This window comes from Nicotiana tabacum, chromosome 3 (assembly GCF_000715075.1).
Source record: "Nicotiana tabacum cultivar K326 chromosome 3, ASM71507v2, whole genome shotgun sequence".
Classification (NCBI taxonomy): Eukaryota; Viridiplantae; Streptophyta; class Magnoliopsida; order Solanales; family Solanaceae; genus Nicotiana; species Nicotiana tabacum.
This window is the reverse complement of record NC_134082.1, coordinates 212105747-212123378: the sequence shown is the minus strand read 5'-3', so window position 1 is coordinate 212123378 and position 17632 is coordinate 212105747. Positions and strand designations below refer to the sequence as shown.

The 17632-nt window shown below is 35.7% G+C and overlaps 1 protein-coding gene and 1 non-coding gene across 3 annotated transcripts; both read right to left on the bottom strand.

The window, feature by feature from the left end:
• Positions 1-1870: 1870 nt before the first annotated feature.
• Positions 1871-6021, bottom strand: LOC107791536 (glucuronokinase 1-like). Of its 2 annotated transcripts, XM_016613627.2 has the most exons (5): positions 5682-5992; positions 4920-5069; positions 3656-3745; positions 2650-2810; positions 1871-2303 (listed from the first exon to the last, which is right to left on the bottom strand). In XM_016613627.2, the coding sequence occupies exons 1-5, from the start codon at positions 5898-5900 to the stop codon at positions 2057-2059; spliced, it is 867 nt and encodes a 288-aa protein (XP_016469113.1). In that variant the 5' UTR covers positions 5901-5992; the 3' UTR covers positions 1871-2056. The 2 variants fall into 2 exon arrangements, with proteins under 2 accessions (XP_016469113.1, XP_016469120.1); XM_016613634.2 differs by lacking the exon at positions 3656-3745 and having other exon boundaries at positions 5682-6021.
• Positions 6022-9430: 3409 nt separating this feature from the next.
• On the bottom strand, positions 9431-9503 carry TRNAR-CCU (transfer RNA arginine (anticodon CCU)). The gene has a single exon. It is a non-coding gene; the product is annotated as a tRNA-Arg (tRNA).
• Positions 9504-17632: the final 8129 nt, after the last annotated feature.

The window sequence follows — 17632 nt, the reverse complement described above, 5'->3', positions numbered from 1 at the left end:
GACAATATTGAAGTTTATAGAAAGAAAAAAAAAATACTAAATCCTTATAAAAATGGAAAGAAAGACAATCTATTTAGTATCAATAGAAATATTTTAGAACTTTGAATTAAGATACTTATATCTTCATATTGATAAATAAAGATTTTACAATAAGATCCGAGGTAACGAATTATAAATGTGTGGCTAATATCTTATTAACTTGCATTTTCTTACCAATGTGAATATTAATAGTATACTTTATAAGATAACTACACTATAGACAAAAAAAAAAAAAAAAAAACCAATGTAATACTAATACTATATTTTGGAAATTTTAACCAAAACCTCTAAGTCCTGAGCATGCTCATCAATGGAGTAGAAGCTCCATCTATAGATATACTTTTCCTAGAAGGATTTTCTTTCAAAATAACACTCATCGCTCGTGCTATTCCAGCAGGAGTCTCTGGGAGGATATTATTCATATAATCCACCAACTTGCAAAGTTCCAATTCACCAACATACTTAAGGTACGAAAGTATCCATGAGTATCGTTCCAATTGTAATTTTTCAACCACATAAATGGTTTTGTTACCATCATACACAAATGCATCCCGTTCAGGATATTCAGTACCCACAGTATTTTGTATTAGCTTACGTGTAAAGGCTACTGACCCCTCCCTGTAGACTGGGTGGACTTTATTCCTTGTACTGCCTTTATGAGACGCAACCATTCAAGCCCCCTTTCATGATTTATATATCTCTAGGTATATATATACAACATTTTTAACATGATATGTCGTGAAACAGAGCTTTTTACGTGATAATTCTCTCTCGATGGTGCAATTTTGGTCTTATTAGATGAGACAATTAAACGTTACAATTGAATCTTAACAAAAAACATTAGAATCAAACCTGAATCAGTCACTTCGCTAATTGAGTTGCAAATTTCTTTCTTTGTGATGGCGCTATCGGAAGCATATATTATCATGGATACTTTCTAGATTCCTGTCTCAAAATATGTTACCGGAACTATAATACAAGATTAATGTTGTATATCAGATGAATTATGACGTAACATGTATGTTTAAATCAAATGAATAGCTTTAGTGAGAATGTTAATTCATAGTTTACTCATACTTTTAAGTAGGTTGCTTTAGTTCTTTGAAGAGTTCTCTACTTTCACAAGTAGGTTGCTTTAGTTTTTTGAAGAGTTCTCTACTTTCACAACCGCATTAAAGATGTATCATAGTGTATTCTTTAAAGATCCAATTGACAATATATTTTTAAATAAACTAGTTCCAATTTACTTTATAGTTCAAAGCGTACCCAGTGGCCTAGTACCAATAATATGGAAAAATTGGCTAAGTGGAGTCATAATCCAATCTTCAGTTGCTTCATTTTTTTCATTCACAACCCTGCTATATCTAGATTTAAATGGGTGAATTGGAAGAACCAACGAACTGGGAAGATGAATGTGATGGGTCCTTTTTTAACCGTTTCATGTGCATCCCACGTGGTGTGCATCCCACGTGGGTATACTGTTAGATTCTAAATGCTCCGTTAGGCATTCTGTTAGTTGGATCAAAACTGCCTTAGTTTAGCAAAGTTAAAGGGCTATAAGTGCTTAGCATAATACATAAAGGACAAAGTTAGACCAACCCAAAGATTAAGGGACAATTTTGGTTAAAAAACTACTATATTTTGCAAGATAACTATACTATAGACCAAAAAAAAATTAAAGCATCTTATTAAAATTTGACTTTAGGCCACGAGTTTTATTGAGACGCATTTGACTAGTGGGGGCAACATAGTTGTTGGGAGGCAGAGGATGGTTTGCAACGTAAGGATGACCGCACATTCCAAAGACGGATAAAAGATTGAGATCAATATGTTTTTAAAGGATTTGATTGCTCAAGTTGCATGAAGATATGTGTAATTCTCATGATCATTATTCAGAACAAATAAAATAACAAAGGGCAATGGTACATACTTCCCGATAAGCTTAGCATAGACCAATAAAAGGTGAAAGGAATAAAGAATACAGAGGGCTCCATATTTAGCAAGCAGGTCATGATTTTCAATGTGATCCCAGAGTTTGAAGATCAACTTCGCTTAGAAACGAAGGCATAACTTTAATTGGCTGGAAAGTGAAACCAGCACTGTGGCATGCGTCCTCCAACTGCTTCACTTGTGAAGGTCCATCCGGACAGAACACAACCACAGCCCCACCACTTCCGGTGAACTTGGAAGCAGCACCTATCCTTCGAGCAATTTCAACCATCTCTATATTCATAGCTCCAAGGGCATCATCTCCAAACATACGCCTGCATAGTCCACGTACAAAATTTTAGCATTAGAATTGCATATCATATTACCAACTTATTGTATAACAATTCTAGCAATATTTGAGTACGCCAAAACTATGAAAAATAAGATGCAAAAGGCGAGAGGAACCGTTTATCCATCAGTTGGATTTATTCTCTGTCCAAAACCAAAAGTTTAGATGGTCAAAGTTAGTCAATTTGCTAGTTTAAATACCAAGTTTAACCGGACATAAGATCGGTACAATTAATAACATGAAGATAAGTTTGGAACTGACACTACACCAAGCACAGACAAGATTTTAACAAATTCCTCTGATCAATCTAAGCAGGTTGTCATATGTTTTACCGTCTCAGGTCAAAATTATGATTCATGAGGGCCACCAACTTAATGTAGTCCTTCTCAAGAAGTGCTTTCCGTCCCTCCACAGCTATGTTTGCAACCTCTTCCATGGTTGATCTTATGAATTCATCACCTTCTAACCATCTCTGTCGAACTGTACTATGTACCTGCATTAGAAATAAGTATGATTTAGTATTTGGTAACAACTTTCATCAAAGTAATTCTTTGTGACAAAGGGCCAAAGTTAATCTGGACACTGATATTCATGTTTCCTTGAAACCCTGCTACTATCATTATCTCTTCCATTGTCTGGACAAATATTTCAAGAAATTAATGGGAAATATAATAGGTTAACCAGTTAAGAGTGCTGAAACTAAAGGGCCTCTTTCATGGTCTACAATCCTACATTGATACTCCTTGTCCAATTCTTTTCACTAACTTCTTTTTGTAAAGTGAAGACCAAAATGTGATTATTTAAACCCATTGCATGGCTAAGCAAATAACATATACAAGTAAAACTCAGTCTAATGGTGGCAAAATGGTTAAAATAAAATAGTTAACCACCCATATTATCCACTAAAAAATGGGTTGGATAATGAACTTTTTAAAAACGGGTCAAATATGGAAAAGAACCATATTATCCATTTAGAAAATGGATAACTATTGACTTTAACTTTTACATTTGTAAAACCTCAAATTGGGGATTCCTCAAGTTTAGGAGAATAGGTTTTCTCCTCATACTCAAGAAGCCATGGATAATATGGCTACTCATATGGCTACTCATATTATCAGTCGGTTAACCCCTTTTTTATCCGTATTAAATATGGGCAGGGTCGGATAACTTATCCAGTTATCCATTACCCGTTTTCGACCCGTCCCATATCCGACCCGAGCCGCCTGTTTGCCACCCCTAGCTTAGTCACTTGGTTCAAAGAATCTTTGAACCAGACACCGGAAAGATTTTCCACACTACATATTCCTTCTCTGAATTTAGGACAAGGTTCGGCCTTACCTCAACTTTGATTAGGTGTCTGACTTTGTAAAAGTCAAGAAGGCAACTCAGTGCGGCACTAACAATTGCACTGGAACCTGAAAGCCCTGTCTGAGATGTGGAAATTATTTAGTGTATCAATCAACCATTTGAACATGAGATAGATAATATCTTTTATGTTATGATCAATAGCGATGACTTATCCAGATCATGATCATTTAAATAGTGTGATGTAACATTTAGCTATGATTGAAACAAGCATGCGTGCTATTTTTAATTTATTTGCATATTTTAAACCAGAAGGTACTATGATCAACTGCAATAACATATCCAGATAAGGATCATTGATGTAGTGCCATGTAACTTTTAGTTATGATTGAAACAAGCATGTGCACCACTTCTAATTTATCTTGCATATCCAAAATCCAGAAGGTATCATGTCCAACGTCTAGGTTTTGATTGCACCTGATTGCAACCAACAAACGTTAACTCAATTAAGTGATTTTAGGTAAACTGTAAACCAATGAAAAGACATCTAGTTGAAGGTACATGTAAACAATGGGAACTCAAGCTACACTATCAGCGAGATGGATAGTGACACCACCACCAAAATTTTGAAGCATGGAGGCTGAGCAGCTTGACAATTAGCAGATTCACCCGGTTGAAGTTTCTATGAGATAAAACAATCAACTAAAGCTTGAACAGACTTTCAGGCTTCAGTATAATCCTCAGGCTAGCTCAACTTCGATTGGATAGACAATTTGGAATATACAGAGGACAACAGAGCAAATACTAATGCAACTAAGGTGAGGAACAAATCACTTGAAAATAATCATTTTTCAGCTCAACCTGACTTATTTTGCCTACAACATTAAGGTGAGGAACACTATAATCACTTTCAAAATGTTGGCTCAAATCTCAACAGTGAGACCATATTAACTTTTCATAAAATGTGATGACTTCTGAATCCATAATGCAAATACTAATGCAACTGCTCGTGCAAATAAGAAAATAACCCTTCACTCTTAATACCAAGACAAGAACAACCTAGATGCTTGCAACTGATTATCAATTCTAGACATAATCTTTTTTCCTTAAATCTAAACTTTCACATATCTCTATTTGAATTCACCTTGATATTCTGGCTATTATAAGGAGAAAAGCTGAACAATGTTTTACAATATAAACTAGCAAAAAAATTTATGTTTATCAATAATTAGTGTGACATAAAACCAAAGATTGAACCATCCAAAGGAAGGTAAACCTTTGCAATGTTAAGATCTACCTGACGGGGAATGTTAGTGTCATACGAGAGAGTGAAATTTCCATCATGTAATGTAATATTGTTCTCCTTGCAATACTTGTGAAATATTTTACAAATAGCCATAAGTAAACGCACTCCTCCATAGTACCCCTCATTCTGCAATCTGTTCACCTGTCGATAACAAGCACAAGCAAAATATTTTAAAATCAAATCAATCAAACTGCACACAAATCCACAGAGCAGAAAAACAAAAGTGCAGTTATACCTATCATTCTAATTACTTCCTCCACCTCATTTTATGTTACGCCGTTTGACTGATTATGAAGTTTAAAATAAGAAAAAAACTTTTAGAACATGTGGTCTAAAATAAGTTTTAGATATTTGTGTGACCGTAAATCATCTCAACAAGGAAAAAATGAGAAGTCTAGAATCAAATTAATTTTAAATGTTTGAAAAGTATCATTCTTTTTTAGAATGACTAAAAAGAGAAGATTACAACGTAAATTGGGACGCAGTAAGCACCAATATTTCAGATGAGAATTAGCAATCCTCATTAAGTCGGCGTCAATTGACCACTTAGAATAACCGCAATCAAACCAAATAATAAACTCAAAACCATATCATTCAATCAACTATCTCTCAATCCCAAACTATTCACATTGCCAGGTCGACAGACAGCTCAAAACTGATTCAAATATATCCTCTAAATTCGAAACAATGATTTCTTCCAAAAAAATATTAAAAAACAATATAAGGATTTCAAAAAAGTAGTAGATAGCATACCAGGTGAGAAATTGAATTGAACTGAACGAGATCGTGAGAAGGGTGAGGAACAATGACGAGATCTGTAGAAGGCTCTAGACGAACTGAAGCCCAAAAATTTCCGAGGCTAAAAGAAATTGTATTCCCAAAATAAACGTCGCTAGGGTTTCCAAGCAGTCCAACTCTGGCATAGGACTTGTGCTCGATCACCGCTGATTGTTTATCTAATGCAATCTCCATTGATGCTCAATTTTTCTTTGTTTATTTTTGCTAATGTTGAAATTGTAACGGCATTAGAATTAATAAGTGTAAATGCAGCAATCTTGATATATAATGGCTGAATTTATTTTTGTACTGTAATTGGATGAGGAAGACGAAGTGATGATTCGGCATGACGTGGCAAATAAAAAGTACGCATTAGAAAAAAGAACAAAACAAATACAGGTTTTATTTGCAAAAAATAATACTCCATCCATTTAGGTTTATTATTTGAACAAAAAAAAAGTTATAAAAATTTCTCATTTTTACTTTAATAAAAAAAATTATATTCAAACAAATGTTGTGATATATTTAAAATTACAAATCACAAAAGACCTCTTTCTTTCTTAAATTCCAGTATATTTAAACTTTGTTATATAATTGGAATGGATAGAATAGGTGTTTTATAATGTTGTTCATTATTATATTTCGGAATAGAAAATTTTGGAGTTAAAAAATTAGTTATAAAAGTATTTCAAGTGAATACCTTTTTATTTCAACTTCACTTTTAAATACTCATTTTTTCCAACTTTAACCGACTATTAATTAATCAAAAACGAGCTAAAAAAGTAAATTACTAAATATGTATGGACATGGAGTAAATGCAGTGATAAATTACTAATACATGTACAATTAGATTGCAAGATAAATGTTAATGCAGCAGAAGCTCTTTTTTGTCCCAACTTTATTTTAATTTTTCATTTTTTATCTAATGGCTACAAATCTTAATAATCAGGTTTTCCATCACCTTGACCCGTTCCCGTTCGACAAGAAATGGGCTTTTCTAGCGAAATTATAGGCCCACTTTAACATTGGAGGCTATGCGGAGGTAATCCCTTGATTTTCGACGATCTTCGCTGGTCTGAGACGGCCCTCTGTTCAAGTACCCCTTCGCCCATTTGGATAGTATCAGTTTGGACAGAACTCTGGTTTCTTGGGCATTCAAATGAATCTATCGTTCGGTCAGAAAAATCGAGCTTTGGTTATAAAAGAGCAAAATTCATTTATAGCCGTTCGGGCTAAATTTATAAGGAAATTTTTCATAAAGCACCATCTTTTAAGTCTAATTAGCCATTTATAGATACTCTTTGCTATATTACGTGTTACAGATACCTTTTATGTTTTTATACAATGTATTTTATGTATTTAAGCTGTTGTATTCATTAATACAACCAAAAAAATAGGCGTAAAAACTGGAATTCCAGCTAAGTTTGACATGTATTTAGCTGTATTCAAGCGACATTAACGTTAAATACAGAAGGTTAAATTGGTTAAAAACGGAAGAAAATCAAATCACATGATATTCTCCTAATTTAACTCCACGAATTAAGGAAATCAAATCACATGATATTCTTCTAATTTAACTCCACGAACTAAGGAAATCAAATCACATGATATTCTCCTAATTTAACTCAACGAACTAAAACGATCCCTCATTAATCTGTATTTGAAAGATACATAATAAAGATTATAGCTGGATAAAGAGAAATACATATGAATAATACAGTTGAGTAGAACTGTATACAGTTGAATACAACAAAATACAACTTAATTCATCTGAATAAAACACTTGAATACAACAAAATACAACTGAATACAGCTGAATAAAACTCTTGAATGCAACAAAATACAACTAACTTCTGCTGAATAAAATAGTTAAATACAACTGATTAAAACTGAATACAAGAGAATACGCATAACTTTTTAATACATCTAAAATATATAAATTAATGCTACTGAATACATGTGAATACAACTGAAATATACATTCGAATACAACTGAATACAAATAGGCGATTTGGGCGATCTAGAGAGAGAAGCAGCCTGATGGCTTCGCCGGCCGGCGGCCAGCCATTAATTCCGGCTGGTCAGCCCCTTAACACATCTGCCCAACCTCCTACAACAACTACAAACAATCCCCAACCCTCAAATCCCACAAACGAAGCCATGAATTACGCAAAAGCTGCGAACCCTACTTCAACGACCACTGCCAAGCAGAATCGAGCCGCTACAGTTGAACCAATTGCTCTTCGTCTATCAAAATCAACGAATTAAACTTACCCTAGGCGATTGTAATGGAGTGATAATGGAGGAGAACTAGAGAATTTGGGTGGGAGGAGAGATATGAATCGTGGGTTGAGGGAGAAAGAGTAAAGTGTATGCAAAAAGAGAGAGAACGTGGTTAGTCAAATTTACTGTGATTATGTGAGAGAGAAAACTAAAAAGGAGAGAGAAAAATATTATTTAGCATATATGGTGCCTTAAATGTAGGATGTAACTATAATTAGATATTTGGCTATAAAGTATAAAAGGTATCTATAGGATATAATATTTTAAAATGGTATTTATTTAAAATAAATAGGGTACTAAGAATTTCTATAGGGTGTAAAAATTCCAATTTATAACACCCACTAGCCCAAAGTTACATTATACACTGTATAGCCAAAAAGTTATTCTAGTGGCTAGCCATCGAACTCACAAGCACCTGTTTGGCCGAAGGCAACACTAACAGTTTTTTTCGCACTTTCCCCATTTAGTTTTGCTTGGATTCTTTCTATATATCTTCTGTTTCCCAATCTTGTAGTATTACTTCAGTAATTTTGTCTTCCTCGCATGACCTCTTTTCGGCTAATTTCTAAAGATGCTCTTTGTCGGCCAAAACTAATAGCCCAAAGAATTACATTATTTTTCATTTGCAAGAATATTGGCTTTTATAATACTCCCATCAAAAACATTGGAAGTATGAATTAAGGAGAATTACATCAATCATCAATGTTGCCAATTGGCAAATTTTGAGAGGGACATACAACTGTTTAAATTATTTTCTTGACAAACTATAATCTTTTTTGGCTTACATGACATCCTCAAATTAGAAAGAAAAGGAAACTTACGAAAAGAAGAATACAATTCTGGTTATAACTTTTTAAATCAGATATGCAATTGGTCATTTGATTTTCAAGTTATGTCTTGGTAAGTGGTAGGGTACAACCGTACAAGGGAGAAAGGTAGTGGAAGGTACATAGAAAATAGGTTGTCACTATTCTTAAAATATACAAAATAGACTCTTATTGTACCATTTATGTACAATAGACTGTCACTATACAAAAAATATACATATAAACTATTACTATACAAAAAATATACAAAATAGATATAATTATACAAAAAATATATATATAATAGATGTAACTATACAAAATATATACAAAAAAACTGTCACTATACAAAAATACATTATACACTCTAAATACACAGTGTGCACACATTACACATACAAAATTGTATATAATTTATATACACTATGTTTACATATTAGAAAATACACATTATATACAATTTTGATACATTGTTCAGACAGATTATACATTCACGATACAAAATACATTTGGGGTACACAAATATATACACTTTAGATACACAAGCACACTCGAGATAGGCTCAATATACACCAAGGATACACTGTCGTACTTAGGATACAATATTTATACATTGCAAAATAAATATTTATATATTGCGCCAGGTAGGGGTTGAACCTACGACCTTCAGCTTAGGAAACAAGCGCTCTATCCACTAAGCTACAGGCGCTTATGTTATCATACTCATTCCTTTCGGCTACTATATGCAATACTTTTGGGCCGAAGGGCCATTTTTTGTAAGTAGGACAAAACATGGGCTATTAAAATTTTGAGGGCTATAGAGGGTAGTTTTCCCGTTATAAAATGGAAGTGATTTTAAACTGAGGCGGATCCAGGATTTAAACTTTAGGGTTCAACCTTTAAGATTCTTAGTGTTGAACGTGTTATAATCTTAAACTTATATATTCAAACCTACCACTTGTTATAATTTTAATGAATTTTATGTTTCACGTCGAAAGTTATTAGTTCAGATGAACCCAGCGCCGTTACTCTACATCCGCACCTGCTTATAAAAAAAGTTGTACCATTCTTAATTGGGCCTCAAACAATCTCAATATATATAGTTGCAAGACGATTTTAACATATCGAGATCAAACTAGGGGTTTTCACGTCTTACCCTAGTGCCTAAAAAAGAACTAACCGAGGTGTCGCGAGAGAGCAGTGGCAAAGCAACATGCTCACAGGGGTCGTCAACTGACCACCCGTAATCGAAAATTGTCATGTTTGAACAAGATCAACAATGGAGATCCCTAAATTTGGAGAAGAGAGATGGAGAGAACAAGAGCGCACATGCAAGCTCTGTATATTGATAAGCAGAAAAATGTTCTGAATAAATATGACAATTGTACATCCACTAACTACTTATAAGAAAGCTAATAGTGTTAACTAACTCCTAATAATAGCTTAACATAATTAACCGACTATACTGCTATTTACAATTATACCCTTGACTAAGTAACACCTTCTTCTACACTCCCCCTCAAGTTGGTAGGTGCAAAGATGTTCAGCACTACCAGCTTGCCTGTCAAGTATTCATTGTATTCTGCTTAATCCTTTTGTCAAAATATTTGCTACGTGATCCTTTGATCCAACATGTTGTGCTTTCACTAGGTTCTCCCTAATAAAGTGACAGTCTATTTCAATATGTTTGGTTCTCTCGTGGTATACTGGATTTGTAGCTATTTGCAAAGCTGCTTTATTATCACAAAACAGATCAATTGGTAATACAACATATACTTCCAACTCCTTCAATAGAACAGTCAACCAAACAATTTCTAAAACTGCGGTTGCCATGCTTCTGTACTCTGCTTCTGCTGAGCTTTTAGAAACTGTGCTTTGTTTCTTGGACTTCCATGATTCTAATGAATCCCCATACTTGATTAGAAATCTTAAAACTGATATTCTTGTATTTGTACAAGGGGCCCAGTCTGCATCACAGTATACAGTGAGTTTATTAGATCTTTTACTGCTGAACAGAACTCCTAAGCCAGGCTCTTTTTTGATTTATCTTTCCACTCGCATGGTTGCTTCCCAATGTGATTTCTTTGGTTGTTGTAAAAACTAACTTAATATTTGTACAACATAAGCAATGTCTGGCCTTGTCAAAGTGAGGTACAACAATTTTTCTATCAGCCTTTGATACTGATTTCTGTCTGCAAGAAGAGGATCATATTTCTTTTCTATCAGTTCATCATACTCCTGTACTATTAATTTCACATTGACTTCCAATGGTGTCCAAGATGGTTTTGCATCTCCCAGGCCCAAATCAGATATAATCTCTAGTGCATATTTCCTTTGATTCACTAGAATACCTTCGCTTGGTCTGCGGAATTCCATTCCTAGGAAAAATTTCAACTCTCCCAAGTCTTTAATTTTGAAAACTTTGTGCAATGACTCATTGTGTCTTGTATCATTTTCAGGTCATTCTCAGTAACTAACATGTTGTCTACATAAACAAGTATCACCAATATACTGTTTCCCTTTTTTCTGATAAAGAGAGAGTGATTAAGACTACTCTCATTGAAGCCTGATTGCAGTAGTGCCTCTGTGAGTTTCAAGTGTCATTGCATGCTCGCTTGTTTTAATCCATACAGGGATTTGAGAAGTCTACATACTAGCTTGGACTCCCTCTGACTTGAGAATCCCTGAGGCAATTCTATATACACCTCATTATGTAAATCACCCTGTAAGAAAGCATTATGCACATCTATTTGAAGAATATGCCAACCTTACATAGCAGCCAAAGACAGAACTGTTCTAACAATGACAATTTTCACCATAGGCGAAAACGTCTTATGATAATCAAGACCTTCAGTTTGACTGTATCCTTTGGCCACTAATCTGGCCTTAAACCTTTCAATCTCCCTATTAGCCTTCAGTTTCACCTTGTACACCCATTTGCACCCAATTTGTGGTTTCCTAGGTGGTAAAGGAACTAACTCCCAAGTTCTGTTGTTTTGCAGAGCTTGAATTTCAGCATTCATAGCATCAACCCATCGACTATCCTTAGAGGCTTCATGAAAAGATTTAGGTTCTGATGTAACTGAGAGAGCACCTAAATAGGTTTGGTATGGGCTGGACAACTGAGTATAAGACACATAATGGGACAGGGAATATGGTTGTTTAGTAGAAGTAGTAGTCACATAATCTGTTAACCGTAAGGGCTGTTTGGTGACTCGTTGAGATCTTCTAAGAGAAGTATCCTATTCAACTAGTAGAGATGCTAAGTGTCACACCTCCTTTTTGCGCGCCCGCCCCGAGGGGTAAGATGCGCAGGTGGAGTTTTTCCAATTTAAGTGACAATATTCGAAATGAGATTATTTATTTAATTCAAAGTCGCCACTTGGGAAAGGTTTGGCTTTTGGTGTCCCAAGTCACCGGTTTATCTTGAATCCCAAATCGAGGAATTTTTAGACTTTTCCAAATGAAGTCTGCGAACCAGAAATTCTAAGTAAGGAATTCTGTTGACCCGAGGGAAGGTGTTAGGCACCCTCGAATCCCGTGGTTCTAGCACGGTCGCTTAAATTGTTATAATGGCTAAATATCTGATCCATGTTGTGACTATATGTGCTTTTATTAAGTTAAAAAAACCGCTTTTATCATTATCATTTATTTTTATAGAATTGCAACGTCGTGAAAATGCATCTCGAACCACGTCACAATCAATGCACCCGTAGTTGTTAACACATTTCGATTTCGTTGAGATTTCAATTTGGGTCACATCAATGTGCACCCGAATTTAAGAATATAATTTACTTAAACCGTGCCTGAAGAGTCTAGCGCGTTATTATTTAGTGGAGGACCGTGAGATTCACTAAACGGCCCAGCCTGAATTCTAAAATATTTATTATGGTTATTTATCGAGGGCCCCGCAATTTGCATTTCTTATTTGGCGAGGCTCGTCTCTTTATTTTAGAAAGGTATCCTACAGTGACTACATTTCTACTATGTTTGTCTCTAAAAAAGAAAGATGATACCGAACTTACTTGTTTGAACAAATACAGACTGAATCTTTATTATGTTTGTCGAACCTAAGTTTGTTTGATTACCTGATTGAATATTTATGAGGTGAGAGTCACCTCATGCTTTGTCTTCATCGAGTGAACGCGCTTATTAATTTGCTAAGTGAGATTGCAAGCAAACTAACCACATATACTGAGTTATATTTAACGACCTCCAAGTTCTGTTTTTTTAACTCTAACCTATTTGAAATTGATAAACGAAATTGGCTGTTTTATTAGGAAAATTACTACTAATTGAACTCAAAACGACTACTAGTTTCCTTCAACAATCATCACATTATTTCGAAACAAGGAATCTATACCGAGACCCGATATCGAACCTATATTGGAACACATAATCTGACAGGAAAGCTGGCCTTCATAGCCAAACTCTTAATGTGACTGCATGAGAGTTTGTTTGGGATACATTTATCCCGGACCTAGTACCGCAGATTTGTCAATTCAGTGGTCTAGGCAAAAATACATACAAGTGCCTACCATGACTCTATGTTATACAGTCATAACTAAACCAAACAAGTGTTATACTGAACTGAATGTATACTAAATCAAACATGCTGTCTATGTCATACTGTCATTACTATTGAGCCATGCTATCTAACAGTTCATCTTAAACAGAATGTATGCTAGTTTATACAGAATATTTGCAGTTTGCAGTAAAAATACAGGCCCAACTAACATTCGAACTATCTTTTTACACCAATGCTATAACATAAACTGATGTTCATTTCTTTATTTCTGCTTCAACTTCAAACTTTCAACAATACATGGTTCAGAGGTTGTGTACCTGGGAATATTTGCAATTGAAGAAGAGGGCAATCAGTAGAGTAACAATGAACAAATGCAGCAGCAGTAACAGCACTAACAGTAGCAGCAGGGCAATATAGCAACAACAACAAGACACAGAAGAGTAGCAACCACAACTCACAAAACAATTGGAGTGAGATCAACCCCATCTAAACCAAACTTTCGAGTAGAACAAATAACAAACAAGTAGACTCAGTTGGGAGAAATCAGTGTTGCACAAAACAGGTCCAGATTTAGTGAAGTCAGAAACAAAAGGAAAGGAAGCAACTTCTAGTTTTGTCTGTCTGAGTTATCAGACAAAAATTCTTTTCCAGTTTTCTGTTTCCAAAAAAATTGAACTCTCAGATGTTCCCTCTTAGTATCTCTCCCTATCTCTGTGTGCTCTGTCTGTGTGTCTCTATCAGTGTGTATTCCAGCTCTCTCTTTCAAAGAATTCCTCACAGTCTAATCTATTTTTCTTTTTCCCCTTTAATTCTGTCTATGTCTCCCTCTCTTTTTCAGCTCTCAAGGTCCAGTGTGTGTATTTTCTTTCCTCTCTAATTCTGTATCTGTCCCCCTCCTCAGTCAGATATCTCCCTTTTATATGCCTTCCTTACCCCTTTTAACAGCCTGTTTAGACTATCACCATACCCCTCCCATGTGCCCTTCCATTTTCAGTTCCACTTTAGCTAATTAAGTATTAAACCCATCAATATTCCCTGGCAGATTTATTCTTTAAAAGGCTTAATATTTCTTAAACTAAAGCAAGGTATGGGGCAGTAGAATACATCTGACAGCATATGCTGTCAAACCATTTTAAAATTAAAAGCCCTTTTATGCAGGAAACAGGCTGTGCACAAAGCACATGAGGTGCACCAATGCACATGCTGTGCATGAGTGCACATGCCCTCCAATTCAGAGTTTAAACCAAACATCTCTTTTACATTACTGATCCAAATCAACAGCTATAAGTAAGCAAAACTAGTTCTTAATTGATTCAGGTAAATGTTCAACAGAAGCAAATCGATTTACTATGCTCAGACAGTTGAAACATATTGACGACACATGTCGACTCGACTATATTAGCATTAACATACACAATCGCAGCCAAAAAATCAGAAATTTAAACAGTATCGATACATGGTTCGAATTATACTGATTAAACAGAGTGGTACTCGAGGAGCCAATTGATCAGTCAAACATTTGGAGCCCAATTATTCGCACAGCATACACACACGCATTATCAGAATAAAGGAGGGATTCAAACAAACACCGTGGTTCAGGCAAAATCAAACAGAAGGTGGTAAAAATTTAAAGACACAAAATCAAAGCATGAACAGACTTTTAACACAATCATATGGGCCAAAACAAATAAAGAAAAGAAAGAACTCACCTTAAACCTTGAAAAATCAAAACCTCAACCCGGACTCAGACAGACCTTTCTTAAGGCTGAACGGACTTTAATCGAAGTGTTTCTCAAATGAGAAACACTTTGATTAAAGTCCATTAGACCTTAACCTCTTCGGTTCGAACGGATATGGACCAGTGACGAAGAACCAACAAGTTCCAAAACTCAGATCTGGGATTCATGCTTCCCTGATCAGATTCGGACCAAACCAAGTATGGTTTGGTCACGAGGGGGGTCTGGGGAGTGTCTGATGTGAAACTGGGGTTAAACTGTGTAGATCGAGTTTTGACTCGAATCTTCAAATGAAGATTCGAGAAGGTGGGGAGGGATTCGAACTACATGGTTGATAGATTTGGGTTCAGGATGGCAAGGGCGTTCTAGGGTGTTAAGGGGAAGGTCACCGGCGTTCATGCCGCCGGCTTCCATGGTGAAGGATACAGGGGCGGCTTTAGGGTTTGATGGGGGATGAGGTTGAAGACGGAGGCTGGGGTATTGGATAGGGGGCAGGGTATGTTAAGGGCTTATATATGGAATGGGTAGGCGGATCTCGACCGTTAGATCAATTTAGATCTACGGTCTGGATCTGATGGCTTAAGTGGAACGGTGTCGCTTCGAGAGTAAGGGGTTTGGGTTGGTCCAGGTGGAAACGGGTCGGGTTTGTTGGTGGGTTACGGGGAATTGATCTTGGCCGTTGATCACTCTGAGATCAACGGCCCAGATCAGGCACGATCCAAACGACGTCGTTTGGACACCCTGGGTACTAAGTGGTCTGGACCGGGCAGGCCTGGGTTTTGGGCATTGTTTGTTTGGGCCAATTTTATTAAATTGGCCCAATCCGGAAGAAGAAGGGGTCCTTTCTCTTTTTTTTTTTTATTTTATTTCTTTTTCTTATTTATTTTAAAACTAACCAAAAAAAATCAAATTAAAATTACATACACACTCAATACAATTATTTGCACACACACTAAAATATTTCAAAATAAGTAAAATTAAACAAAACAAAATCACGGACAAAGATGCTTGTTTATGCTTTTCCATTTAAACCATGTTACGGTTCAGATTATGCATGATACGTACACATTTTTTTGAATTTTGTTTTAATAAAGTAAATAAATAAAAATGGGCCGAAGTCACAAATAAATCAACAAAGTGCCGCACAGAAATCTAAAAATTGTACAGCATGACCAATTTTTATTCTTTTGGAGCGACTGTCACGCAAAAACAAAAATCACGTGCTCACACTAAGGTCTCCTCAAAGTTATCAACAAAAGTGGAGGATAAATTATCCATCCGGTGAGAATCAGAAGGTGGGATAACTGGTGATGACACTGAAATTGTAGAAGAAGACTTAGTTGGGACTGGTGTATCAGCTGCAAATGGAGAAACATCCTGGGAGCTAGAAATAAGTGGAGTTATTTCTACAAAACCAAAGACATCAGAGGGTATAGGGGCAGGAAAAACGAATTTCCTGGTTGAATTGTCCTGGAAGGGAAAAATTGTTTCTCTAAATGTGACGTCTCTATTAATGAAGAATTGTTGTTTCTACAAGTCATATAGGACACATCCTTTTGTAACATTGGAATATCCCTTGAAGACAGCCTTCACAGCCCTTGCACCAAACTTATCACCTCTTGGCAGAACACTAGCATAACAAAGACAACCTAAGGTTCTAAAATGATTAACCATAGGTTTCTGACCATAAAATAGCTCATAAGGTGATTTACCCTGCAAAATGACAGAAGGTAATCTATTGATAATGTAAATAGCAGCCAAAATACAATGCCCCCAAAATTTCAAAGGAATATAGCCTTGAAATATATCTTATGGCTCTTGCAACTTCAAGGATGAGTCTATGTTTTCTCTCAGCCACACCATTCTGCTGAGGAGAGTAGACACAAGTCCTATGATGGGTAATGCCCAATTCCCTCAAGAGTACAATGAATTTAGCATTCACAAACTCACCATCATTATCTAATCTCACAGATTATACAGATGTGCTGAATTGAGTATGCACCATTTTAAAGAAATTTCTCAAGACTAGTAGCACATCACTCTTAAACTTCAATAAGAAAATCCAAGTCACACGAGAGAAATCATCAACCAAAGTTAATAAAAACTTATTACCATCAAAAGTAGGAATGTGATAAGGACCCCATACCTCCAAATGTAATAGTTGAAATACTGCGGTAGTTTTGCTAGTACTTGAAGAAGGAAAAGGCAATCTAGTGTATTTAGCTAAGGGACATATCCCACACTTATTGACTACATTCTTACAATTTTTAATATCTGCTCCAAGCAATTCCCTCATAGCTCCTCCAGAAGCATAAGCCAATCTCATGTGCCACAATGAAGCATCAATATTCTTCTCCTCTGCAGTAACAATTAGTCCTCTGCTTATTGAGCCAGCATCAGAAACAAAGAGATATAAGCCTCATTTCTCTCTACCAATCCCCTTCACCCTCCCACTTGAGAGGTCCTGAAACAAACAAAAGTCAGGGTAAAAGGTAACAGAGCAATGAAGGTCTCTAGTTACTTTTGACACTGACATCAAGTTATACTGAAAATCAGGAACAAATAATACATCCT

Bases quoted from the DNA above. Each gene is read 5' to 3' on its own strand.
- LOC107791536 (XM_016613627.2), bottom strand. From the start codon at position 5,900: ATGGAGATTGCATTAGATAAACAATCAGCGGTGATCGAGCACAAGTCC. The intron at 5,070-5,681 runs GTATGCTATCTA...TGTTATCGACAG, and splicing joins TCAATTCAATTTCTCACCTG to GTGAACAGATTGCAGAATGA. The intron at 2,304-2,649 runs GTAAAACATATG...TGGACTATGCAG, and splicing joins CATAATTTTGACCTGAGACG to GCGTATGTTTGGAGATGATG.